The sequence below is a fragment of the Schistocerca cancellata genome, chromosome 3 (assembly GCF_023864275.1).
Source record: "Schistocerca cancellata isolate TAMUIC-IGC-003103 chromosome 3, iqSchCanc2.1, whole genome shotgun sequence".
Lineage (NCBI taxonomy): Eukaryota > Metazoa > Arthropoda > Insecta > Orthoptera > Acrididae > Schistocerca > Schistocerca cancellata.
In genome coordinates, this window is record NC_064628.1 from 37,083,941 (window position 1) to 37,111,892 (window position 27,952).

Sequence of the window (27,952 nt, forward strand, 5' to 3'; positions counted from 1 at the left end):
TCAGACAAGTTAAGAACACCAATGAAAAGCTGTTGACTTCAGTTACCAGTGAGATAGCTTTGAAGATACAATTAGTGCACACATAAATTGTTAAACAAATTATTATTTATTGCTGTTGAAACATTGGCCAAAACATGCACACAAACTACTAGCAATAACTTGTTCCATTTGCAACACAGCTTACTGGGTTGTTAAACGATGTTCCAAGTGCTGTAGTGCAGGCTATATAAATTTCTGGATGTTGAAAAATTGTAGGTATCTTCATTAATTGGTGCGCTAAAAATAAAAATTCCACTTTCTGCCACCAGTTGAAAATATGGCGCTATATGCAGTCAGAATGAGAAATCTCTTCTGTTTTGATGTCATTGTGAAGTTTGCAGCTTGGCGACATGTGCTGATTTCTTTAGTGATGTGACTGTTAGTGTAAGTGATTAAGAAGGCTGAAGCTTTCTGTATGAAATGCAATGGCTGTTAAGAAGGAAGATCATGCACTGCTGGTAAAGCTGTTTTATCAGAACAGCAGCAATAGACGTGCTGCATTTTGGGAATGTGGCCAACAGAAACAGCTGCAAGGAGGCCTTGTGCAACATGTAATTCCAGCTTTGCAAAGCACACAACTGTTTCCACACCCCTCTTTTCAAGCAAGGTGGAGCACCAGAACAAGTCACTTGCTAGGTAAAAGATTTACTTTGAGAAACCTTTGGTAATGACCACATCGTCTCTTGACAATTTGAAGATGTTGCCTTCCATATGACAGCATATTGTTCTGATTATATTGGATTTGTTGTGACCAACTGTTGACAAGGCCGTGTTAAGGATGCAGCATGTCACTAAATCAGGAGACCTGATATAACTTGTGAATATATCCTAATAAGAGTACCAGAAGCACCATTGTCATATGCTTGATCATTCCTCAGCTTTTCCTGTGCCCACACACATTCTGGCTGCTTACAGCAACATATTTTCACCTGATGGTAGAAGGTGGGACTATCATTTTTTCTAACATATTCCGAGACTGCAACATAATAAAAACTTTGTGGTTTGCTGATGACATTGTACCTGTAATTCTGTCAGAGACAGCAAAGGACCTGGAAGAGCAGTTGAAAGGAATGGACAGTTTCTTGAAAGGAGGATATAAGATGAACATCAACAAAAGCAAAACAGGGATAATGGAGTGTAGTTAAATTAAATCAGGTGATGCTGAGGGAATTAGATTAGGAAATGAGACAGTTAAAGTAGTAGATGAGTTTTGCTGTTTGGGGAGCAAAATAACTAATGATGGTCGAACTAGAGAGAATATAAAATGTAGACTGGCTCTGGCAAGGAAAGCATTTCTGAAGAAGAGAAATTTATTAACATTGAGTATAGATTGAAGTGCGAGGAAGTCTTTTCTGAAAGTATTTGTATGGAATGTAGCCATGTATGGAAATAAAAGATGGACAATAAATAGTTTAGACAAGAAGCAAATAGAAGCTTTCCTAAAGCGGTGCTACAGAAGAATGCTGAAAATTAGATGGGTAGACCATGTAACTAATGAGGAGGTACTAAATAGAATTGGGAGAAGAGGAATTTGTGGCACAACTTGACTAGAAGAAGGGATCGGTTGGTAGGACATGTTCCGAGGCATCAAGGGATCACGAATTTAGTACTGGAGGGCAGCGTGGAGGGTAAAAATTGTAGAGGGAGACCAAGAGATTAATACACTAAGCAGATTCAGAATGATGTAGGTTACTCTGAGATGAAGAAGCTTGCACACAATAGAGTAGCATGGAGAGCTGCATCAAACCAGTCTCTGGGCTGAAGACCACAACAACACAACACCTACAATGTTCCAGTGTCCTGCGATGTACATAGCCGGCACTGCTTTTTTTGGAATGCCATCAGTTTAATTGTAACCATTCAGTAGCATGTTGTAATTATTAGCACATATAGATACTGTACTAATTATTAAGGTTAACAGTGTTGGTTTGACCAGTATGGTGCTGCGACAGCATGCAGAAGTCAGTCGTGCATTTGACTTGTGCTGGGCCATCCACTCAGTACAAGTGTAATTTATAAGGAGATGTTAAGAAGTAATGCCTCCAATTTTTTTACATGAAAACTCTTGAAACTTTTTAGTAAAACAAACTTTATTAACATTCTCCAACTTTATTCTTCATGTCTACATATTTATTTCTCCACAGTCACCTTGGCGAAAAACACATTTTTTCCAATGAGAAACCAGTTTGTTGGTAACATCACTGTGGGATGTTTGACTTATTGACAGAGCCACAGCCTAAACTCCGTTTGCACTGCTTCAACGCTATCGAAGTAAAGTTTCCGAAGGTGTTCTTTAAGTTTTAGAAACAGAAGGAAATCAAAAGGAGCCACGTCGAGACTGTAAGGAAGACGATCAATGACAGTGAACCTGAGGTGTTGGACTGTTGCAGGTGTTGAAGTGCTCGTGTGTGGTCTGGCATTGTCATTCTGAAGGAGAGGGTACTCCATGCATGTATGAACTCTTTGAATTCATGCTTTCAGTTTTATGAGGGTCGTTTCTTACACTTCAACATAGTTACATTACACACCTCCATATTACATGCTACAATTCGGAGCCCTCTAGTGACAGAGGGTTACAACTTGCGTCAGCGAAGCAGAAAAGTCAACAGAATAATATGCGTGACATGTAATACTTCATCTGATACTGAGAACAGAATAAAAGTTATTACCTTTCAGTACACTCTCATATATAATTTTTGTCAAAAACTTAATACCCATTCGAATAATGAATGTAATGTAGATACATAAGAAATGGTGAGTATGTTTATTGTATGTGCATAAATTACATGGAGCTTAAAAAACTGTACATATTACAATACTGTGGCATGGGAAGCTTGTGTCTTGTGTACAGCAGTAGTTCACGTGACCAAGACTTTAAATAAGCAGGCAGAGTGAACCTCGATGCTTTTTTCGGTGGAAGTCATTTCACTGGCGTATTTTGTTCACGGTTTGTGGTAAGACTGGTGAGATTTCGTGTGGCCAGAGTGCCATAGATGTATAGAGTGCTTAATATTTGTGCATTTCGTACTTTGTGTAAATTTCTGTTGGTGCATTGAGTTTTTAATGTCCTCCTGTGCAAAAGGTAGAACTTTTTCACACATAGCTGACAATTACTACAGTGATTTATTTGCAGTTCAAACTTTAATGATAAATAGTGCATGGGATATTGACTATGACTCTGCTTGCTACTCATAGTTTTAATTATTTTCATGACAGAATTCCACGGCCAGAGTTTGTATGTAATTTCTTTGGGGTTTCTTTTGTTGAATACACACAGGAAGTTAATATTTATTTCATTGCAATTTGCCAATTTATCTTGTGGCATATATTCTTATTTTGCCATTATTTATTAATTCTTTGTCTGTGTACTTTGTGTAACTGCTTGGTCATCAAGTTTGTAATTTGACTGACAAACTATTCTGCATACAATGTGAGATGTGTGTTGTTTAGTCCAAAAGGTGACAGTTTACAACTGAATCCCTACGGAATACTGAGAAGCACAATTTTCTAGGTTGCATTTGCCCATCTGGAGGATGACCATTAAGTTATACTCAGTCATAGCACACCACATCAAAATTAAAGCCACACTCATCCTTGAAGTACTGTCACACTTCTGTATTTTAGTTTTAGATTTAGATAGCCTAATTTGCACAAAACTAGTAATAACAATTTTAAAAAAACATAATATAGATTGTTATGTTCATAGAATTAATGTAAGCTCACCTGACTGTAAAACAGGCATAAATGTAAGACTCTAAAAATGTGAGAGCTGAAGGAACTGTTATTTTGCACAAGATAGCTGCAGCATTCAAAATTCAGTTGACTTAAAACTTAACCCCTTACTGCATGACTTTTTTTTATTGTTGTGAAAAAAATGTCACATGTTAATTTCAGTGTCCTGGTGACTGGAAAAATACTTAAAAATTATATCTCTTATGTGTGCTCCATTAGTTTTGATTTAAGGGTTTATGCCATAGGTGGGACAGCGCAGTTACGGCTAACATACTGTGGTGCTAATTTCAGGCTGGATGAGAAAACACTTTGAAAATATACTACAAGATATAAAAATACATTAGCAGAACTAAGATTATTTTTTTAAATTATTACAATTTCTGTTCATTAATTTATGTGTTTATCAGAAATCAAACAAAATTATTTATCATTTAGTATATATTTCATGAAACAGTTTCTCTCCTTATTCAAACATAAAGATGCACTGCACTTCAGAGATGCTATGTAGCATTTTCCATTGCAATTTGGATACTTGCATCAACCATGTTTTTCGAGACAGATTGGTATGTGAACTATTCCATCCTGTCATACCTGATGCTATGGAAGATCTGCCAAAGGACCTTTCTTCTTCTTACTGTCCAGATGTTTTCGGACTTCGTTTCTTGGTCTACCTCGCTTCTTGGATAATGTTTTGCCCTTTTTACAGAGGGCATCTGCAAATACTACCATGAAATCCACTAGGGGCATGTAGTCTGTATTTCTCCTTCTCCAAAGTAGCGAGCTATTAACATAACCTAGATCATTTAGATGAAAGAATCTTCAGGTACCATTTTTTTTATCTGATTTGAATTCTGTAATATCCAAGCATAGAACCTAACAGATCGACACCACTCATGTAGTCATTGTAGGTCATCACAGAGTGTGGACAAGATATCATTTTGTATTTCTATTCCTTTCTGGCTTGGATCCAACATATGTGGACAAAGTGTTGACGACTCTGTTGTCAAACCAGGATACTAGTGACAATTGTATGCCATCTACTGTTGCTACCTTCTCCTTCACGTTACCTTGGCCATTCTTCTTCATTGCTGCCTCTTTAGGAAAAATGCAACCTGATACACGATTGGCACGGACTGTTCCTAGTGACTGTATTACCTCCTTATGCAAATACACTTCCACAGGTATGCTGGTGAACCAATTGCCAATAACAAGCTTGTGGTTCACACGTCGTGGGACTGTTTGCGTAAGATGCACAACAAAATTGCTGCTAACTCCTAGTTCCACAGCACCAGATTATTCTGACCTCCAGCAAACATTTCATAATCCTAGCTGAATCCTGACACCCCACTGAGAACAAAAGTTTTGAACCCCTATTTGCATATTTTATTAGAATTAGGTTGCTTTAGTGAAGATCTGCACTTTGTTGGAATAATCTGTTCATCCACAGCTAAAAATTCCTCTTTTGCTACTCACAAGTCTTCCACACAACTGGTCTAGCAGTGGGCGAATTTTGAAAAGTTTGTCATGTTTGGGGTCACTAGCAGGGACTAGATTACTGTTATCACAGAAGCATATGAAGCATTTTATTTCTTCCCATCGGTTACAGCTCATTATTTCACTTACAGCAGGGTGGCCCAGATGTTGAGACCAATAATGCCTTATTGCTGGGAGTTGAATAATGGACATAAGCATGGTAGTACCAATAAATTGTTCAATTTCTTCTACATTAACATTTAGGCTGCGTTCATACTGCCGGCCGGGCCGGGATGACGCGTACTGGCTCGGCTCGTGCCTAGCCAGCTCAGGCCGACGTGTAGTGCATTCACATTGCGTGCCGCGCCAAGCCGGGATGGCGAAACGGGGGAAAATCCACTTCTCCGATTTCCATGTTTTAAAAATTCTTAGCGGTATATAAGACTTTGCCACATCGTTTTATGAACTTATTTTTTCCTTAAAAGCGTTACTTACGTCGTGAAAAGAGATAAAGTCTACTTTTCATTTCGTGTGATTTCTTAGTTTGTAGTACTTCCCAACCGATTTTGAAGAAAGTATGTAGCTAAAAAATTTGATTTTTGTACACATGGTGGTGTAACATCTTAGCTTCATATTGAATCATTTATCTTTCCGTATTTCTTAACAGTCATTGTGAAATGATGCTATTTGTCAACGTTGTGCACTTGATTTACAAATCTTGTAGTGAAAAAGTTATGTAGCGGGTAGCTTAATGTTAGATCCGTTTTAGACCATACGTTGTTGGGAATTAAATGTAGCTAAAAGTACCAAAAAGTTTTTGAAATTATAATGATACTGATATCTGTCTCTGGTCACAAGTAATGCGAGCTATTCAGTGGCGTCAGTGCCGCGTACGCAAGCCACAGAGTTTGCGCGGTTACAGCTTGGTTTAGTGTAGTCATATAATGCAGGACAGAAAAAACTAATTACTAGTGATCAGCGCAGACCTAGTGTCGGTCCCTCATATTATTTTAATCATCTCATTGTCTAGATAAATCCAAATGTATAAGAATTTTTCCCTCGGCTACTGGACAATCATGTGCTATGCTTTTATAATTGGGCACACGTTGCATCACAAAAGACAAATAATTATTTGTCATCAACATCCTACAATTAGTATAATGTACATTTCATGTTTTGAACTAAAAGATAAGAGTATATTAATCTAAGATGAGATCTTGCTCCTGATGCATTGTAATAAAAGCTTGCTACATTCTACATGATTTTTTTCTAGTTGCATATAATAAACAGCAGATGTTAAAAAATATAAATACATTAACAGAAGTTTCTAAGCCTAAGTTTGACTAAGGCGCAAAAAGTTCATTTTTTTGTATTATCGCGTTTGCAGTTCACATAAGTGTAGTACCGCAAGCTGTAAATAATTACATTCTTTAGATTGACCCTATCTCCAATTAGAAAGATCTGTGGATAGCTCTTACATGTAGTCTATTTTAGGAAATGAATGCAATGAAACCAAAGCTGAGTGGGACAGCGTTTCAATCAGTGCTTTGCTGGATCATTTGATGACGAAATGATTAAGTTATCGTTTTCTGTAAGGTGTTGACATTTTGATTTTTCTACTGTAACTGAAAGAAAATGCGCGGATTCAGCATAGCCTCAAGCACAGCAGGACAGGTACATGAATTAGTGTCGATTGATGTGTTGGACGCTCGTCTAGTTCAAAGCAGTGTAAAGGATGAGATGTGTGTGTCACTGTTTGCTTCTGTGTATTTTTTCCCCTTGGTGGCCTTGTCCCCAGCGGCAAACGGATCTTAATTCATTAGCAGATGAAGGTCGAAGATAACACAAGTGCAGCCAGAAGCTTTTCACCACTATCCAATTAGAACCGTCTTATGTAACAATTATTTCATTGTTATCTTAGTTATGTTTTCACATTATGGTGACTCGTCGAATTTTAAGCACATTGTAATAGGGTGGACATTGACTCTCCCTAAGAATATCGACTGGCATTTAGTAAAGGTTTTTAATTACAATAATAAAGAACATTCCTGAAAAACTTTTATTTATATTGCAGATTGAGTAATAACATGTATCACTATCAAAGAACATTTCAGGCAACAATTACAAAACGGAATACAGTTTCACATTAATATAATACAAAAAGCAAAGTTGTCTGTAATGAAGAAGTAAGTTGAATTAGCGCAGTCATTGTTTTGAAGAACCTGGCACTGCACTCACTGCCTCAAATTCATTATAAACAAGCTCTTGTATTTTAAGTTTCACAAACATTTGCCGCTGAACTGGAAGGGAGTTTATTGCACTCCTGAGACTCATCAGGGAGTGGTATCTATCATCGTTTTGGGTCATGTCTTGATGTGCCTTCATCACAGCTAATTTGTCCTTTTCGAGCTTTAAAAATTCTTCTTCAATATTTGGTCCACTACTTCTTGTCACAGACAACATCTTATAGTAACGTGCCACAGCATGACTTTACAATGCATTGTCATCTGGTAGGGACACATTTCCGTCCCTCAGTGACACTCATATCTGTCTCCGTTTACAAGTAAATGCGAACTATTCAGTAGTGGCAATGCCGCGATCACTGGCAAGCTATTGTTGTAAATGCATGTAAATACGGTAGATTAAATAAACGAAATAAAAGTAATTTCGCATGTATCATTATAATAAACGTAATTTTTCCTCACTGATTGTGAAATGTGAGGTAACATCTTAAAATAAAAGACGTGTGCAGTCATACTTGTGATGAAAGCAGAAGGGAGACGTGTGATGCGTGTACTGCAGAAGCTATAGTGCTGCTCCACAGGCTCGCGCCTGCGGTCAGCTCGCGCCAGCTACATTAAACACTTGGGATGTCGCCGGCTCGGCTCCGGGAGGCTCACGCCGTGTCGGTGCGGCCCGGCTGCCAGTGTGAACACCGCAATTCAAAACCGTGTGTTTGATATCAAAGCAGGCGGGGGCCAGGCTCGGCTCGGCTCGGCTCAGCCGACAGTGTGAACGCACCCTTACACTTTTACTGGGATGGCATTGTACATGTAGCAGCACCACCGTTTAAGATAGGAAAAAGTTAGATTCGGTGCAATATTTCTGAGCACACAAGTTACAGCCAGGCGTGGGCCTGTTGACAGTAAGTTAGTCTTACCAGCGATTGTGAAGCAGAATGGAGGCGACAGGGCCATAGAACCGCTGAAAAGAGTAAACAGAGCGGTTCGCATGGCGCAGGTTACAGGCAGAAGGGGCCCACTAGCACAACATAGGTGTTACGAGTACATGTCTCGGAGCGGCACGTTAGCAAAACAGAGGCGCACAGCCACGAATAAATAGGTGCCGGTTTTCTAACGAGGGGGATTAAATTGTGGCAGCTCTCCTGGATGGCGGGTCGCTGAGGCAGCCCTTCCGCGCCAAGCTGTTTTGCAGACAGCAAAGTGGCGTCCTCGGGATTGCAGGACCCTGTGATGTAGACAGAGAGGAACGCGACACTGTAGCTGGGAATAATAAAACACTTGAAGTTCAGGGTCAAGTTGTAATACGGCACATCCTGACAGTTTCCATCCATGTCCTACATTCCTACACTGCATGCCAACATCTACATTTGGCAGTGACGGCTACTTTTGGTGTCAGAATAGTGGGCGTTGTCTGTACAGCGTTGTCTGTACAGCACGATGTTTGAGCCCACTGCCTACATTACAGACACATAATGTGGTGAGTTTTGACCAATTTTTCTTTTTGAGTCTGGACGTTTTCTTTCTTTACGTTGTCGGAGTAAGTGTTAGTGTATTTGGGGCAGTAAGGTTTTTTATTTCTTTCGTGGCATTTAATTACTTTCGTATTAGGTTGAGTATGATGTTTTATTTATCTCCTCCTAAAACGTAAGATGAGATACTGTGCTGTAGGAAGTCAGTTTATTTTTGTAGTTAAATGTTTTGTTTCTGTGGGATTTTATAGGTCGAAATGGGACTAACTGGGAATGAAAGCAGAAGGCCGAGCAAAGGGCACTTGATGTATTTTTGACGGGTCACCGGCGCATATGGTGCGGAAAGGGAGTGAAGTGACTCTGAAAGATTTGGATTCGGCGATTCAGCTGACAATCCAAAGTGAGGAAATCGATGTGGCAACGGGGGTACGTGATGGACAAACAGTGTTTACAGTGGGTATAAAGTGTTATGAGTGTGGTCATACGGGACATGTGCAGAGGCAGTGTACCCAGTCACTGAGGAATAGAGGAAGGGGTGGAAATCAGTATCCGTGGAGGATAGAGAAGTGGAGTTAGTAGAGGTGGACAATCGTTAAATGGCAGAGGGGGCCCAAGACCCACCTAATGGGAGTTCCCGTTTAATTTCATTGCTACAAATACGATGCAGAGATGGAATGTTCAGCGGTAGGATCCATAGGAACTAAAAAGTTTAAGATTTTGTTGGACACAGGGGTGCAAGTGTCTGTGGCTACTAGGAATATAATGGGATGAAGGAAGCTAGACCCACCACATTATAGGTTGTGTGGAGTGGGGGATAAGGAGGTCACACCTTTGGGGTCAGTGACAGTTGATTTTTGCATAGGGAAAGTCTGACTTGATGCATGCATGGAGGTAGTACCAAAGGTAAGCGAGGGCTATGACATGATCCTAGGAGTAAATTTCTTGCATCAACATCATGCCAAAATTGACCTTGGAGAACAAACTGTGGAGCTTGGTGGAACGTTATTTCAGCTAAGGGGAAACTGTAATCAATGCAGAGCTGTCATGGGGGGGGGGGGGGGGCATTCAACATGCATGAGTGTTTGTCTAGTGGCACAGGGAAGTTGCTTTACGTAAATGTAGAGTCAAATCTACCTGTGGGTACGGTATGTGTTATTGAACCATTCGGGGATATTGAAGTTTTGGATCCATTAGGCTGTTTTGTGAAATATAGTATTGTACGCATACAAGAGGGAAACGATGGGCAAGTAGTCCCCGTGAACATGGACAATTTTAGCGCTGTAGACGTGAATTTGGGAAAAGGAGCTTTAGCAGCGAATTTGGATGTACCAGATGACGAATACTGGTGTTCAAGAGGCAGGCGTAGTGATCAACCACCAACTGCTGATAGAACAGCATTGCATAACAAAGTTAAGCATTTGAAAGGAGGAGGTAAAAAAAAGCATATGGAAGAATTGTTATGGGAATTTAAGGATTTGTTTTTTCCACAAGGACCGTTACCAGCAACTCCATTAGTTCAGGATACCAACAGGGAATGAAGTACCTGTTTACTGTAAACCATACAGAATACCGAGGTATTTGCAGCTGATTGTGGAGAATTTCATTGCTCAGCAGCTTGCAGACAGTATTATAGAGCATAGTAATAGTTGCTAGGGAGCGGGCATTGTCGTTGTGCCTAAAAAATCTATGGATGGAACTAAGAAATACAGATTCTGTTGTGAGTACCGATACTTCAATAAAAAGACAGTAATGGACGCATATCCCATTCCGAACATATCTGAGACTTTGGATCACTTAGGACAGTGCCAGTACTTTTCTATGATGGATTTGATGGATTTGACAAGTGGTTATCATCAGTTAGAGGTGGCTCCAGAGGATTGTCCAAAAACTGCTTTTTCTACTCCTGGAGGCCATTACCAGTACATCAGAATGCCATTCAGTTTGAAAAATGCTTTGGCAATGTTTCAGAGTTTGCTAGATTGTGTGTTAAGGGATTTAAAATCACGGCAGTGTCTTGTCTATTTGGATGACATTATAGTGTTTTCAAGTAGTATGGAGCAGCATAGACAGCAGTTAAGGGAAGTCTTTATGAGGTTCAGAGCAGTTCGTTTGACATTGAGCCTGGACAAGTGTCATTTTGCATTGGAAGAAGTGAAATATTTAGGTCATATCATCAGTAAGGAAGGAGTGCAAACAGGTCCGAGGTTGGTACAGGCTGTGATGGATTTTTGGGAGCCGAAAACAGTTAAGGAAGTGCAATCATTTGTTGGAGTTTGCAACTTCCATCGAAAGTTTGTGAAGGGTTTTGCAGATTTAGCACAGCCATTGACGCGATTGTTATGGAAGGGTGTGAAATTTGAGTGGACAGAAGAGTATCAGAAAGCCCATGGAATTCTTCTATTCATAACGTTTCGTCCAATACTATGTTGGACATCTTCAGAGGTATGGCTGGTCCTGCTGAGTCTTGCCGACTGACTCAGCAGGACCAGCCATACCTCTGAAGATGTCCAACATAGTATTGGACGAAACATTAGGAAGAGAAGAATTCCATGGACCACGGCCATATAACCCGGAAGAATTATCAACAACAGTACCATCCAGTCATGAAAGCCTTCATTGTATGAGTATCAGAAAGCGTTTGACAAACTGAAAGAAGTGTTAACATCTAGTGCGGTTCTTGTTTCCAGATTTTGAAAAGGAGTTTATACTAACATGCCATGAATCAAATCAAGCATTAGAGTGTGTTCTTAGTCAGGAAATTTATGGGAAAGAACATCCTGTAGCCTATGTGTCTAGGCAGTTGAATGCAGCAGAAACGAATTACTCAACAACAGACAGGGAGATGCTTAGTGTAATCTATGGAATCACACATTTTAAATGTTATTTATATGGGAGAAGATTTTTGGTAGTAGCAGATCATGCTGTGTTAAAGTGGTCGTTGGGGTTGAAGGATCTGTCCACAAGAATCGCTAGGTGGGCTGTGAAGCTTAGTGAATTCGACTACAAGGTGGTGCACAAGCCTGGGAAGAAGCACGGTAATGCGGATGCACTGAGTAGAAAGGTGGCAAAAGTAGAAGTCATAGGTTACGACCTAGCAGTAGCGCAAGAATTCAGGATGTTTGGAAACGGGTACAAAAGGCGAATACAGAGGCTTTGGAAAGGCAGGAAGACGCAGTGAAGCGGAAAGGAAGTTTACTGAAGTAAAGAGTAGGGCAATGGGTAATGTTATCCAGCACCTATACGCAAAAAGGGAAAACGAAGAGGTTTGTCACAAGGTATCAAGGGCCATACCAAGTAGATGAAACCACAGTCCCTGTTAATGTTAAGCTTGCCAACTAGAACAACGATAGCACACATTGAGCGGTTGCGGCCATTTAAGGGTTGTCCGGATGTGATTCCAGGCATGCCACAGGAAGGGAAGACAAAGAAAGAGAGAGTGAAGAGGGGTGTTAAGTGCAGGGAAAACCAGGAAGATAGAGTACAGCTTGATGTACCATATACTTTACAATCCAGGAAGTAGTACTTGTAGTTTTTATGTTTCCTTGTTATGTATCATCGGGTTTCTGTGGATTAATTAGGCATTGTATTTTCATATGTTTTATGTGTTTTCGAGTATTGTGAGCCTGCTGGGGACAGCAGTCTTTTTGAAGAGGGAGGAACGGTGATGGTGATCACTGTCATCAGGTCACTGAAAAGGGGAGTGTTGAGTAAGTTGGTAGAAGTAAAAAACTGAGGAGGTATTGCTGATCTTGGCATTTAACAGTCAGTACACCAAGATGACAAAGGAGGAATAAAGGAGTTGCCATAGAGGGAAGGTAACAGTATGTCAAGCCAGGGTGATAAGCACCAACCCGACATGTGCACGGTGCAGTTATTTTTAGCCAGGAGGAAAGAAATAGACTGTTCAAGGGACATCGTGGAGCCAAAATTGAGCTTGCAACAGGTCGGGATGCACTGGATCTTCTCCACTTACGAAAATTTGATAGTAGTAGCAAGTTGTTTTGAGCAGGAAGTATTTGCAGATGCGAAACATATAGAGCTCGAGGGGAATGGAATTTTAATCAATGGAACTGCATGTAACATAATAGGACCAACCTTCCATCTGCCAGCTTCAATTTCAGGAGTCACGCAATTGAATGTTACACAGCCAATTACACTGGCCAGAAGCAACTTTAGAGTTTTTGCCGAGGCAGAATGTGACCTTGTTAAATCAAACTCTGGAGTCAGGCCTGTTGAGATCCATAAACCAGTTCATTTCAGAGCAAGAGGGGCGCATATCAGCCGAATAGCTTGTGCAACATGTTGCTCAATATAGGGAGAGGCAACAACAAGTAACAATCGGTTTGAGCTAATCTGTGACAAGTGCCATTGCAGCCTTAACTCTGTTGTGTGTTGTTTTCATTCTGATCAGGCAGAGGGCCAATTCCAAGAGGGAACCGACGGTAGTACAAATCCCAGTGTATTGAATACCGAGGGCATAAGACCGGTAGGTAAGGGGTTGATTGAGCATTAAGTGGAGTGGTCATCCAGTAAGGAATTTTTACGTTTTGTCTCATGTGATGTGTTTTAAGAGGACTAGACCACATCTAAGTTTTGTAAAAGTAGTAGTAAATATGTCATAAGTACGTGCCGATCCATACAAGTTTAAGAGTAGTTAGAGGTCGACCCGGGGACTGGGTCTTACCGAAGGGGGCAATAATGTAGCAACACCACCGTTTAAGATAGGAGAAAGTTAGATTCGGAGCAATATTTCTGAGCGCACAATTTACAGCCAGGCGTGAGGCTGTTGACAGTAAGTTACGTTTACCTGCAGTTGCGAAGTAGAATGGAGGCTACAGGGCCATAGAACCACTGAAAAGAGTAAATGCAGTGGTTTGCATGGCACAAGTTACAGGCAGGAGGGGCCCACTAGCACAACATAGGTGTTATGAGTACATGACTTGGAGCGGCACGTTAGCAAAACAGAGGTGCACAGCCGCATATAAATAGGTGCCGGTTTTCTAACGAGGGGGATTAAAGTGTTGCAGCTCTCCTGGACAGCGGGGCGTGTCTCACTACCAGCTACAAGCAGCAGCAGATGGGGCGCCAGCATTCCAGTCCATGGCGGGTCGCTGGTTCGACCCTCTGAGGCCAACGCGGGGTCCATAGCCAGCTAGCGGCGGGCCACTCGACGGCTCGCTAGCGCAGGCAGTCTGGTTGGCTCCTAACGCACGCCGGAGGCATCCCCAGGTGAAAGCCGCAGATTTGGCTGTCGGATCGAAGGTGCTTGTTGTCGCAGTGATCTTAACCACAACGGCAAAGAAGCACAATGCAGCCTGCCCTGCGGCTCCCCCGTGGAACGGTGCTGAGGCAACGGGGATGAAGGCTGCTGAGTCGGTTGCTGGCACATCCTGACGTTATCAAAACTCCACGGCTGTACATGGCCAGCACGCCGCAGTATGTTGCACGGGTTGCTGAGGTAGCCCTACCGCGCCAAGCTGTTTTGCAGACAGAAAAGTGACATCCTTGGTACCGCGGGACCCTGTGACGTAGACAGAGAGGAATGCAGCACTGAAGCTGGGAATAATAAAACACTTGAAGATCACGGCTGAGTTCTAATAAGGCGCATACTGACAGTTTCCATCCAAGTCCTACATTCCCCCAGCACACGCCAACATCTGTATTTGGCAGTGACGGCTATGTACAGAATACAAATTAGTTTGTTAGGTTACATACTGAAAATATGTCACAGGAGTGTCAAGATACAATATTTCCTCAGGAAGATTAGTATTAATGGTGAATTTGATCTCTTCATCTTTTCTAATCAAGTTTCCTACTTTCCAGTGCATTGTAAGTTTGTCCGCCTTAGTCGGAGGTTATGAAATTCATTGCTTTGCTCTAACCCTATCTGCAACACGATTATCATCAAGGTTACAATCAGCTGTAAGCCTCATCTCATTGTCATCTTCTGACTCTGATTCCGTTTCTGGTATCACAGTTCTTTTCTTTGTTATGTTATAGCTCTTAGGTCTGATATCATCATCACTAACTGACTCTGAACAAAGCAAATCTTCTTTTTGAAAATACTGTTCTGCAGAAAATGTTTCATCATCTGACATATCTGGTCTTCACTAACATTTCCATCCTCAATAACTCTCACTGTGGCAGAAGAGCTGTAAAACTCTGTTACATTCATTGCAGTAACACAACTGAAAAGAAATGATATATTTTACTACGAAAGTTAGGTCATGACGAATGTTTACTCTATGCTACCAATAATCCATGTTGTGCCAAATGTGCCACAAACTGATTTTTCAATATTATATGTATTCTAATTGACAAATACATAAACTTACAGCTTTACAATTATCCACAGATGTCCTTTCACCCCTAGAAATTATATAAACTCCAAACTCAAATGCTTACTGCGTCAAATACAACTTTTCGTACGACCGAACTTGACGTAAACAGCTCGCAGCGCAAAGCAAAGATTCTTACTACATAGATCCTTACTCTCTCAACAGATGGCATTCATTGTTTGTGGAGATATTTTTAACAGGGTACTGTATCTGTCCCAACATGCATTTACGAAATATATTTTCAAATATGAGCTCCACAATAAGGAAAATGGTATGTGCCGTGTCTGACCCAGGATGCAGCAATGGGTTAATATTGATGATGAAAATACAAAACTCTTGTTGGCATGAATAAAGTTAAATAAAAAGTGGCTAGCTGCTGTATTAAATAAACAATAATAAAATAATATGCTCTGAGGAAGACTGATGACTTCTCACATCACACATCATTCATGAGCAGCTGGCATAATACAGCAGAGTGAGTCAGAGACCTCTGCAGCTTCATTTTTTTTTGGCATTGACATTTGTACTATTTTTTTAAATCAAATTAGATTTTCTTACTTTGTCTTCATTTGCAAAGAAATTCATTAGATGGAATACCATATTAGTTATAGGCATTCGTAATGCTTCTAGTACCAAATATACAGTATGAATATAATAGAGGGAAACATTCCACATGGGAAAAATATATCTAAAAACAAAGAAGATGTGACTTACAAAACGAAAGCGCTGGCAGGTTGATAGACACACAAACAAACACAAACAAACACAAACATGCACACAAAATTCAAGCTTTCGCAACCAACGGTTGCTTCATCAGGAAAGAGGGAAGGAAAGGGAAAGACGAAAGGATGTGAGTTTTAAGGGAGAGGGTAAGGAGTCATTCCAATCCCGGGAGCGCAAAGACTTACCTTAGGGGGAAAGAAGGACAGGTATACACTCGCATACACACACATATTCATCCGCACATACACAGACATTTGTGGACATGTAGGGATGGCCTGTTGCGGAGCTCCATGTTCAACGATAGATGATGGATGAACAATGTGCTCTGAATCACTTGGGTGGGCACCAGCAGACAAATGTCTGCTTGTGTCTGTGTATGTGCGGATGGATATGTGTGCGTATGCGAGTGTATACCTGTCCTTCTTTTCCCCAAAGCTAAGTCTTTCCGCTCCCGGGATTGGAATAACTCCTTACCATCTCCCTTAAAACCCACATCCTTTCGTCTTTCCCTCTCCTTCCCTCTTTCCTGATGAAGCAACTGTTGGTTGCGAAAGCTTGAATTTTGTGTGTATGTTTGTGTTTGTTTGTGTGTCTATCAACCTGCCAGCAAATATACAGTATTTCATATATAGCTGATACTATATTCATGTCATTAATTAATCCTATAATTCTAGGAACTTGCCAACTATCATTAATGAAATATAATAGTACTAATTCATTAGTTTATATATTAATAACTGCCATGCACATTCACTTAACACTTACGTGATGAGTTCTGTATATATAGCTGGAAAATCACAATGTGGACAGGCTGTGAGATCATCCTTGACAATATGACGCCCCTGCATAAAATAAACATACAAATTTCTATCAATGGGAAATAACTTAAGCTGCAAGTACAACTAGTGTTACAAGAAGCTAACAGTTACACGAAATATTTACATCCAAAATTTCTGCAACATATTTTGTTTGCACGGTCACACATTGAAAGAGACTGTTGAATATCAAGTCATAATTTCCTAGACTACAAATCTAATTACAAAATATAGCTTGTATGTTTTCCAAAGTTCTATAGAAAGAATTTTATGATACTTGCCGTAGCAATGCAAAAGGGGATAGTGTTCTTGCAACGAGGACACTGTAATTCTGTGTCGGGAAGATCAGAATTACAATATGGGCAAGGAGAAACTGATTCATCTTCTTCAGGAGCTCCTCTTGCTGGTTTCCTTACTACTGCTTCAATTTTCTTTGCATATTTTGGATCCACCTGAGAGCGATATTCAGGGCGCATGAGCATTGCAGCATAAGTGAATGCTGATTTCCTGAGACCTGCTCGTGAGCATTCGATCACAGTGGATGTCAAGATAGGAACAATATCTGTGAGAAACCAACAACGACCATGGAATTACTAAAGTAATGGTATGTACTCTTACAATACTTTCAAATTTATTTCGTTGTTGGTATTTAACACTTACAGGCAAAAAATAAAAATACACCAGAAAGAAAAACTAACAACGTAAAAAATAAATTTAGGTTGGTTGGTTGGTTTGTGGGATTAAACGGACCAGACTAAATTTAGGTACCTCACATTATTATAACTGAAATAATTGCTTCTTCTGTACAACATCCTACACCTAAAATTCTCAGTTTTATTTAAAAATAGGAATAGTAGCATATGGGATTACTTACGAGAAGGAAATTTTGAGATATTTTTGGCAACTCGGATCAGCATCCGTGCACCTTTTGCATGTTGTCCTTGACGAACATGCAGGCGTACAAGGATGTAGGAGTGCAGTAGGGATAGATTGATCTGCATTTCAGATGGTATACGAATTCCATTTCTACGAAGCTCCTGGTACATACCCAGCAATACGTCATGAGCGTTTCTGTAATTACCTAAAACAATAGGTCTGATATATAATTTGTGCTGTAACCTCTTTGAAAACAAGTGCAGGAAATCACTCCCAGAAGACTGTATCAGTTTGTCAAACATTGGACAAAAACATTTAATGTAATGTTATATATATCTTCTGTTAAACACACACACACACACACACATTGTACACTTCATTTTTGTAAAACAGAATTGGAATAATATGTTAGCTTTTCATAGTAGTCTTCCATAGCTACATGGACATGTTCAAGTAATAGTTCACATGTCTTGTATTCTGTTGAGTATTTGAAGCAAGTGATAATCACTGAAGATAATCTCTGGTCTGTAAGGAAATTGTGACTCGGGCCCCTAACGCAAAACTGCTAGTGTTAGTACTATGTCTAAGGGATGAAGGTCATTTTTGTGGAGAAAATTAATATCATCAGATAATATATCAGGTTTTTCCTTCAAATGGTATTTTATATGGCATCTTGTTCCCTCATGAACTATGGACCTTCTCACTGGTGGGGAGGCTTGTGTGCCTCAGCGATACCATAGGTGCAGCCAACAACAGAGGGGTATCTGTTGAGAGGCCAGACAACTGTATGGTTCCTGCAGAGGGTCAGCAGCCTTTTCAGTAGTTGCAGGGTCAACAGACTGGATGATTAACTGATCTGGCCTTGTAACACTAACCAAAATGGCCTTGCTGTGCTGGTACTGTGAATGGCTGTAAGCAAGGGGAAATTACAACTGTAATTTTTCGCAATTGCATGCAGCTTTACTGTATGGTAAATGACGATGACATCCTCGTGGATACAGTATTCCGGAGGTAAAATAGTCTCCCATTCGGATCTCCGGGCGGTGACTACTCAGGAGGACGTCATTATCAGGAGAAAGAAAACGCATTCTATGGATAGGAGCGTGGAATGTCAGATTGCTTAATCAGGCAGGTAGGTTAGAAAATTTAAAAGGGAAATTGATAGATTAAAATTAGATATAGTGGGAATTAGAGAAGTTCGGTGGCAGGGGGAACAAGACTTCTGGTCAGGTGAATACAGGGTTATAAATAAAAAATCAAATAAGGGTAATGCAGGAGTAGGTTTAATAATGCATAAAACAATAGGAGCGCAGATAAACTACTACGAACAGCACATTGAATGCATTATAGTAGCAAAGATAGACACGAAGCTCATGCCTACCACAATAGTACAAGTTTATATGCCAACTAGCTACACAGATAATGAAGAGATTGACAAAATCTATGATGGAATAAAAGAAATTATTCAGATAGTTAAGGAAGACGAAAATTTAATAGTCATGGGGGATTGGAATTCAATAGTAGGAAAAGGAAGAGGAGGAGGAGGAGGAGGAGGAATAGTGGATGAATATGGACTGGGGGTAAGGAATGAAACAGGAAGCCGCCTGATAGAATTCTGCACAGAGCATACCTTAATTATAGCTGACACTTGGTTTCAGAATCATGAAAGAAGGTTGTATACGTGGAAGAGGACTGGAGACACTGGAAGGTTTCAGATTGATTATATAATGGTAAGAGAGAGATTTCGGATCCAGGTTTTAAATTGTAAGACATTTCCAGGGCCAGATGTGGACTCTGACCACAATTTATTGGTTATGAACTGTAGATTAAAACTGAAGAAACTGCAAAAAGATAGGGATTTAAGGAGATGGGACCTGGATAAACTGAAAGAACCACAGTTTTTAGAGTGTTTCAGAGATTGTCAGAACAACTGCCAAGAACAGAGGAAAGAAATAGAGTAGAAGAAGAACGGGGAGCTTGGAGAGATGAAATAGTGAAGGCAGCAGAGGATCTAGTAGGTAAAAAGAGACGGCTGGTAGAAATCCTTGGGTAACAGAAGAGATATTGAATTTAATTGATGAAAGACGAAATAATAAAAATGCAGTAAATAAAGCAGGCGAAAAAGAGTACAAATGTCTAAAAAATGAGATCGACAGGAAATGCAAAATGGCTAAGCAGGAATGGCTAGAGGAAAAATGTAAATGTAGAGGCATATATCACAAGGGGTACGCTAGATACTGCGTACAGGACAATTAAAGAGACCTTTGGAGAAAAGAGAATCACCTGTATGAATATCAACAGCTCAGATGGAAAACCAGTCCTAAGCAAAGAAGGGCAAGCAGAAATGTGGAAGGAGTATATAGAGCATCTGTACAAGGGCGATGTACTTGAGGGCAATATTATGGAAATGGAAGAGGATGTAGATGAAGAAGAGAAGGGAGATATGATACTGCGTGAAGAATTTGACAGAGCACTGAAGGACCTAAGTCGAAACACAGCCCCGGGAGTAGACAGCATTCTATTATAACTACTGACTGTCTTGGGAGAGCCAGCCATGACAAAACTCTACCATCAGGAGAGCAAGCTATATGAGACAGTCGAAATACCCTCAGACTTCAAGAAAAATATAGTAATTCGAATCCCAAAAAAGCAGGTGATGACAGGTGTGAAAATTACCGAACTATCAGTTTAATACAGCAATGCTGCAAAATACTAACATGAATTCTTTATACATGAATGGAAAAACTGATAGAAGTTGAACTCAGGGAAGGTCAGTTTGGATTCTGTAGAAATGTTGGAACACGCGAGTCAATACAGACACTACGACTTATCTTAGAAGATAGAGTAAGGAAAGGCAAACCTACATTTCTAGCATTTGTAGACTCAGGGAAAGCTTTTAACAATGTTGACTGGAATACTCTTTTTCAAATTCTGAAGGAGGCAGGGGAGAAATACAGGGAATGAAAGGCTATTTACAATTTGTACAGATACCAGATGCAGCTCGTAGAAGAGTCAAGGGGCTTTAGAGGGAAGCAGTGGTTGAGAAGGATTGTAGCCTATCCCGACGTTATTCAATCTGTATATTGAGCAAGCAGTAAAGAAAACAAAAGAAAGTAGGAAATGAAACCCATGGAGAAGAGGTTTGCTGACAATATTGTAATTCTGTCAGAGACAGCAAAGTATCTGCAAGAGCAGCTGAACAGAATGGACAGTGTCTTGAAAGGAGGACATAACATGAACATCAACAAAAGCAAAATGAGGATAATTGAATGTAGTTGAATTAAATCAGATGATACTGAGGGAATTAGATTAGGAAATGAGACACTTAAAAGTAGTAGATGAGTTTTGATATTTGTGGAGCAAAACAAGTGATGATGGTCGAAGTAGAGAGGATATAAAAAGTAGACTGGCTACGGCAAGGAAAGCATTTCTGAAGAAGAGAAATTTGTTAACATCGAGTATAGATTTAAGTGTCAGGAAGTCTTTTTTGAATGTATTTGTATGGAGTTCAGCCACATGTGAAAGTGAAACATGAATGATAAATAGTTTAGACAAGAAGAGAGTAGAAACTTTCGAAATGTGGTGCTACGGAAGAATGCTGAAGATTAGATGGGTAGACCACATAACTGATGAGGTACTGAATAGAATTGGAGAGAAGATGGATTTGTTGCACAACCTAACTAGAAGAAGGGATCGGTTGGTAGGGCATGTTCTGAGGCATCAAGGGTTCACTAATTTAGTATGGGGGGGGGGGGGGGGGGGAAGAGTGAAGGGTAAAAATCATAGAGGGAGACTAAAAGATGAATACACTAAGCAGAATCAGAAGGAAGTAGGTTGCAGTAGTTACTCAGAAATGAAGAAGCTTGCACAGAGGTACAGTAGCTTGGACACCTGCATCAAACCAGTCTCTGGACGGAAGACCACAACAACTTGGCAGCTTGAATCAAATGCAGAGTAATATTTGCAAAAGCAGTGGTGCTATCAGCACAGCAACAATTTGACTTCTCTGCTCTTGAAGAGTAGCTGCCATTGCCATAAGTGAGACAAAGACTCAGTCTTTTATATACTCCCACAGAAAAAGATTGGAAGGTGTGATGTGTAATGACCCGAGAGGCCAAAATCAGTGAACAAGATCTCATTGCCCACTACTTCCATTCTGGTGTTGTGGGATGGTGTTGTTAAGATAATGTTGCACCTCCAAGTGGAAGTGAGGTGGGATGCTGTCATGCACAAAAATGTAATCATTGGAATGTTTGTGAAGTTGAGGAAACAGGCAATTTTACAACATGTCCAGGTATGAGATTCCTGTCAAAGTTTCCTCCACAAAAAATAAAGGTCCATAAACTTTGTGAGCAGAAATAGCACAAAACACATTAAGTTTTGGTGAGTGCCTTTCATATTCCACAATGACACCAGGATTTTGAGACTCCTAAATTCATTCATTACGGGTACTTTACCCAACAGATGAAACATCGATTCTTCCAAAAAGATGAGTTGTTCAGGAAAAGTGTTTGCTAGTCATAAATCTTCTTGTGCAGAGGCAGCTTTTTGTTGAATCGATGATGGAATGCACGTTGCACTTGAAAAATGGATTGGCTTCATGCAATTCCAACAAACAAAATGATTTCTCTTGTGGTGTAGTCACCATGTTGCTACAGACAACAACACAGCTGTGTCAAAACTTTGAACCTTCCTCTATCCAGTGACACAAGCAACATGTTTCTATCTTTTATATAATCTGCCTGTAATTTTTAAAATCTGCTCATTCTTTTTGAATCACCTGGTATCAGTATGTCCTAGAAGCATGTATGAACATCTACTTGGTTAAGACATATACTTGCAACAAGCTGGAGATCCAACTTTGCATACCAGTGTGGTAAAAGTTCAAATCTCACGTTTGTTCCTCTTCTACATAACTATCCCTGTTTCTGTTTGTATATGGCAAGTAATACACTCAAGTAGTTACACATCACACTGTAGTCACTGCATCTTTTGGCTGACTCCATTCCACACTGCTTTGGGTTAGTCACTAGCAACTTGCGGCACTTACTGCTGCAGCACAAATTCTAACATGGTCCTGAGTCTCTCGACAATATATTTGAGGATGATGACACTGACTGGTGTTCTTCAAATATGAATAGTTCAAATACTCCAGCCTAATGTATGTTTAATATTTTGTTTAAGCAATATTCGTATCAAACAGCTTTTAGATATTTAAGAATGCTTTCGTGGCTGCATGAAGAACAACAAAGACTGTATTAGTAATCTGTCAATCATTGAATATTTGCATATTGTGCCAGATTTTGTACTGATAGTATCAATTAATGGTTCACATTCTGTAAAAGAAATTTCATTTGTGTGATGTTCAGGGCTAACAAGCTGTCTGTCCGCATGAATGGCCACCAACAGACTGGCCAAGAGACAGCCAGACTACCCAGTTGCTGAACATGCTGCCCAACACAATGTGTTTCTCTTTAATGACTGCTTCACAACCTGTGCCTCCTGGATCTTCCTACCAACACCATCTTTTCTGAACTACACTGGTGGGAAATCTCCCTGCAGTACATCCTACATTACTGCACCCCCCCCCCCCCCCCCCTTTCCCCACTGGTTTCATCCTTCGCTTGGCTCTGTCCACTTACCTATCCCCTTCCCTGCTCCCACCCAAGCACAGCCTTTTAATCCACCAATGGACCCATTACTCCTTTTCCCCTTCCCTACATCTCTCCATTTCCACTCCTCCCCGCTCTCCCTAACCTCCCAACTATGTCTAGCAGCCTCTATCCTGTCCTCACTCCTCACAATATCTTTGCACACTCCCACAAGCAATTATACACCTTACCCGACCCAACCCTGCTATCGTCCCCTCCCTCTTCCTTCCATGCCTCCTTATTACCTCCACCGTAGCAGTCCTTTTGTTGTGCCTGTCTGTGACTCAAAATCTCCTTTATATGGTGATTAGCAACCTATTCTTACTGTTGTCAGTTTACTATTTCTTATGTAACAGGAAGATGATCTTAAGACCAACTGAAATTGTTGTGAAAATAAAGAAAAGGTTCAGCTTTGTAATTGTAAAAGAAAGTTTTTTAGTATTAGTCATAAATTGTTGATATAAGGGCTATCTAGAAAGTAGCAGCAGATGTTTTGACATAAAAAATTAACAATGTGGAAAAACAGATTTTATTATATACACTTTAATGGTACTCTCTTAAACTATTTCTTCACGCAATCTCTATTCAAACTGAGGTATTTATCATACCGTGGTCCAATATTTTTGAGTACCGTCTCTGTAGAAATCTGGCACTTGCAGTTGGAACCACTGGTATATACTGGCATGCAGTTTGGCATCAGTATCAAAGCGTTGTGTAGCGAGCCATGTCTTCATTGCTGGAAAGAGGTTGTAGTCGCTTCGTACCAAATCTGGGCTATATGATGGATGATCAAACACGTCCCATCCAAAACCTCGCAGGAGCTCTCAGGTACAATTATCTGTGTGTGGACTCACGTTGTAATGAAATCAAAACTTTTGCAATAAGTATCTCCCAAACCTATTACTCCTTTTTTCCATACACATTACAAAGACTGTTATCAATTTCAACTGATTTACATTTTTTTGTCAACACAAACCTAATCACAGAACACACTTCACCGGCGGTGGGATTTTCTGTTGCAGCACCAAGGTAACAGCTGCGGCCCCACCCACGGCAATGATAGATCAAAACGTCTGTTACTTTCTAGCAGGAGCAGCTCGTGGTCTCCATATTGGAGAAGGCAGCTATATTTATCAATCAGAACTAACCTAGACCTCAGGCTACACTCCAGATCAGACTGTCACTACAACCAAGATTTGAAAAGAGATGGGAGCAATATCACACTCTAGCCATACATTTACATACTGTATCTTCTTTCCATTTCATGATCAACTACTAAATAACATAAAAAGCTGACTTCAAGATAAAGATATCACACTCTAGCCAAACATTTACTTACTGTATCTTCTTTCCGTTTCATGATCAACTACTAAATAACATCAAAATCAAACTTCAAGATAAAATCTATAGGTAGCTTTCTTATCCCACATGTCACATTTCCTGACAGTTTACCACAACAAGTGATACTAAAAGACGTGTTTTGGAGAGATCTTTAATTCAGTGTATGATAGCTTCATTGTATGGTTATAGTTTTTAGTATTTTTATTTCTAATCGTTCAGGCATCTAATGTCTTGTGCACTCAAACTGCAGTGTTTATGAGTTTGCGTGATGAATCAGTGATGTTTCCATGACATCACGGATCTTGTACTGTGACTGGCTTACATGAAGACTGCCATGGAAATGTGCAAACTGTATTTGTTGTATTTACACTTGTGAAATTCAAAAATATGCATTTTAAGTCATATAGAACACATAACTATTCAGCTACATTATACATTGCTCTGTTAAAATTGCGTGTATACACTTGCATGACTTTACATTGTTTTTGTTCTTGATTCATTTTTATATCGAATCTGGGCGCACAACGTTACCTCACATTCATCCTAACTCATGTTCAAAAATTTTACCTGATAAATTGCAGACTTAATTCGTATTGTGTTGTTCCTGAACTCGTGATATGCTGCTACTATTCGAAAGAAAGTAAAGCTCACTAAACTCATGCATTATACACTCACAAAAAGAAACTTGCTAGTAACACACATTGCCCACAGTCAGCAAGCAAAGAAACTAAAATAACGGGATGTATTTCGCACAAGGGGTATTTTTGCACGCTTTTTCCTCTAATCATTCATGAAACCCTCACTAGGTGGTGATACTTATGTTACCATACTCTAGTGTGCTCTGACAAGACATTTGCAAACTCCAGTGGTGGACAGAATAGCCAATGGCAGACACAAAAAAACTGTCTAAAACACTATCAAAACAATAAATCTAAACTTCGATTAAAGACACATCAAATCACAGTAGAGAGATACAGAGAGTGTGTTTTAACAGCGAAGATTTAACAACTCTATTCCTCTATTCATCCCCTTTTGATGTAAGCAATGGAACGTGAAGATTGGGTGCAGGTCAGTAGGACACCAGAGCCCTCGAGATGCCGATAAGAGCTGTAATCCGAGGAAACCATGCCCCTAGACTTCTGCATCATAGAGCTAAGCAGCATTTCAAGGCACAGCCTTACGACTAGTTACGACCTGTTTGGAAAGCATCGCGTGACATCACATTTCAAGAGTCCCAAAAACATTGACCAGTGTTATTTAAATCCATGTGGGAAATATTTGAAATGAATTCTGATAATTTAAATTCTGTAATACATCATTGAGAAATTTATTTTAGTATATATTTTGGTGTGGCTCCACCTTGGAGCCTTTAATTATGAGACATGGCTGTTTTCTGGACAGCCCTTGCATATTTACGAAAATATGGCTCTGCCACGAGCAGACACAAATTCCTCTTCTGTAACACACAAATACAGGATGTCCGAGACGAACTGCCCTAATTCGTGAACATAATAAAAAATTCAATTAATTTTGTTAGGTGTTAGATAGTATATTAGCTGTGGATGCTTACTGTTTATAATGTTATATCCAGTTAATTTTTATTCATTTTTTAGTTTCAGGAGCTGAAAACTGACAAAACTGAAAGTTTTTCTAACAACTGAAAATTGCAGTGTATGCTGGAAAAGCACAAAACATACAGCTGTATGCTTAACTAGGTCCATCACTGCAGTTCAATAACATTTCTGTGCAGAATACTACGGAAGCCCTCTCAATGCCAAGAGAATCAAGGCGTGGAAAGCAGTGCATCTAGAGACATGACCTGTTGCTAAGAGGCATTGTGGTGTAAAATGAAGAACATCAGATAAGCCTGTTCATCATATTTCAGATATGTTTGCAAGAAGTCATAAGAAATCCATTACTATGGTGTCACAAGAGCTTGGTGTCCCAAATTCAACTATCTACGATGTGCTACACAAGCCCCTAAAGTTTTATTCATATACAATGCAATTGTTACATGAGGTGAAACCTGAAATAAACCCAAATGAGCAGTGTTTGCTGCAGGCATTTTTCAACAGGTTTAGAGCGACAACTGAGACTGTTGCACCACAAGTGCAAAGTATACATGGAGAGAGACTGACTACTGACTAGATATCCTCCATGCCACTCAAGGGGCTCATGTAGAAAAACTTCAAAACTTTGTTAATCCATTGTTGCATAAAACTGCTTTACGTACTGAATACATGTTGTATTATGGACATTTCAAATTAGGGCATTTTGTCTCGGTTAACATATACTGGGTGATCAGAAAGTCAGTATAAATTTGAAAACTTAATAAACCACAGAATATTGTAGATAGAGTGGTAAAAATTGACACACATACTTGGAATGACATGGGGTTTTATTAGAACAAAAAGAAAGCATTGCTAGACGCGTGAAAGATCTCTTGCGCGTGTCATTTGGTGATGATCGTGTGCTCAGCCGCCACTTTCGTCATGCTTGGCCTCCCAGGTCACCAGACCTCAGTCTGTGTGCAATTATTGGCTTTGGGGTTACCTGAAGTCGCAAGTGTATCATGATTGACCGATATCTCTATGGATGCTGAAAGACAACATCCGACGCCAATGCCTCACCATAACTCCGGACATGCTTTAAAGTGCTGTTCACAACATTATTCCTTGACTACAGCTATTGTTGAGGAATGATGGTGGACATATTGAGCATTTCCTGCAAAGAACATCATCTTTGCTTTGTCTTACTTTGTTATGCTAATTATTGCTATTCTGATCAGATGAAGTGCCATCTGTCAGACATTTTTTGAACTTTTGTATGTTTTTTTTTTTTTTTGTTCTAATAAAACCCCATGTCATTCCAAGCATGTGTGTCAATTTGTACCTCTCTATCTACATTATTCCATGATTTATTCAGTTTTCAAATTTATACTGACTTTTTGATCAGCCGGTACATTTCAGTGAATTTTCTTAGTATCTCATACTGATGTTTACACGGCTGTCTGTCATTTGCAGTATAGCTGATATTTTGTTCCCGTTCACCATTTCTTTGTTGCTTCTACTTATTCATGCCTCTATGTAACCTGTATTTTCTTACACACACTGTGTCACTGTTTTGATGCTAAAGAAGAATTTGTGTTTGCTCAGGACAAAACCATCCGCAGCTCGTGGTCTTGTGGTAGCGTTCTTGCTTCCCATGCACGGAGTCCTGGGTTCGATTCCCGGTGGGGTCAGGGATTTTTCC

The 27,952-nt window shown here is 40.0% G+C and overlaps 1 protein-coding gene across 2 annotated transcripts in view; it reads right to left on the minus strand.

Annotated features, from left to right (window-relative positions):
• Window positions 1-27,952, minus strand: part of LOC126176861 (WD repeat-containing protein 19) — a 355,977-nt gene that overhangs the window by 15,533 nt on the left and 312,492 nt on the right. For both annotated transcript variants that reach the window (XM_049924048.1, XM_049924049.1), the window contains exons 22-24: window positions 17,707-17,913; window positions 17,114-17,394; window positions 16,783-16,859 (exon numbers count right to left, since the gene is read on the minus strand). In XM_049924048.1, the coding sequence (XP_049780005.1) occupies window positions 16,783-16,859; window positions 17,114-17,394; window positions 17,707-17,913 (565 nt within the window). The remainder of the gene's footprint in view (window positions 1-16,782; window positions 16,860-17,113; window positions 17,395-17,706; window positions 17,914-27,952) is intronic.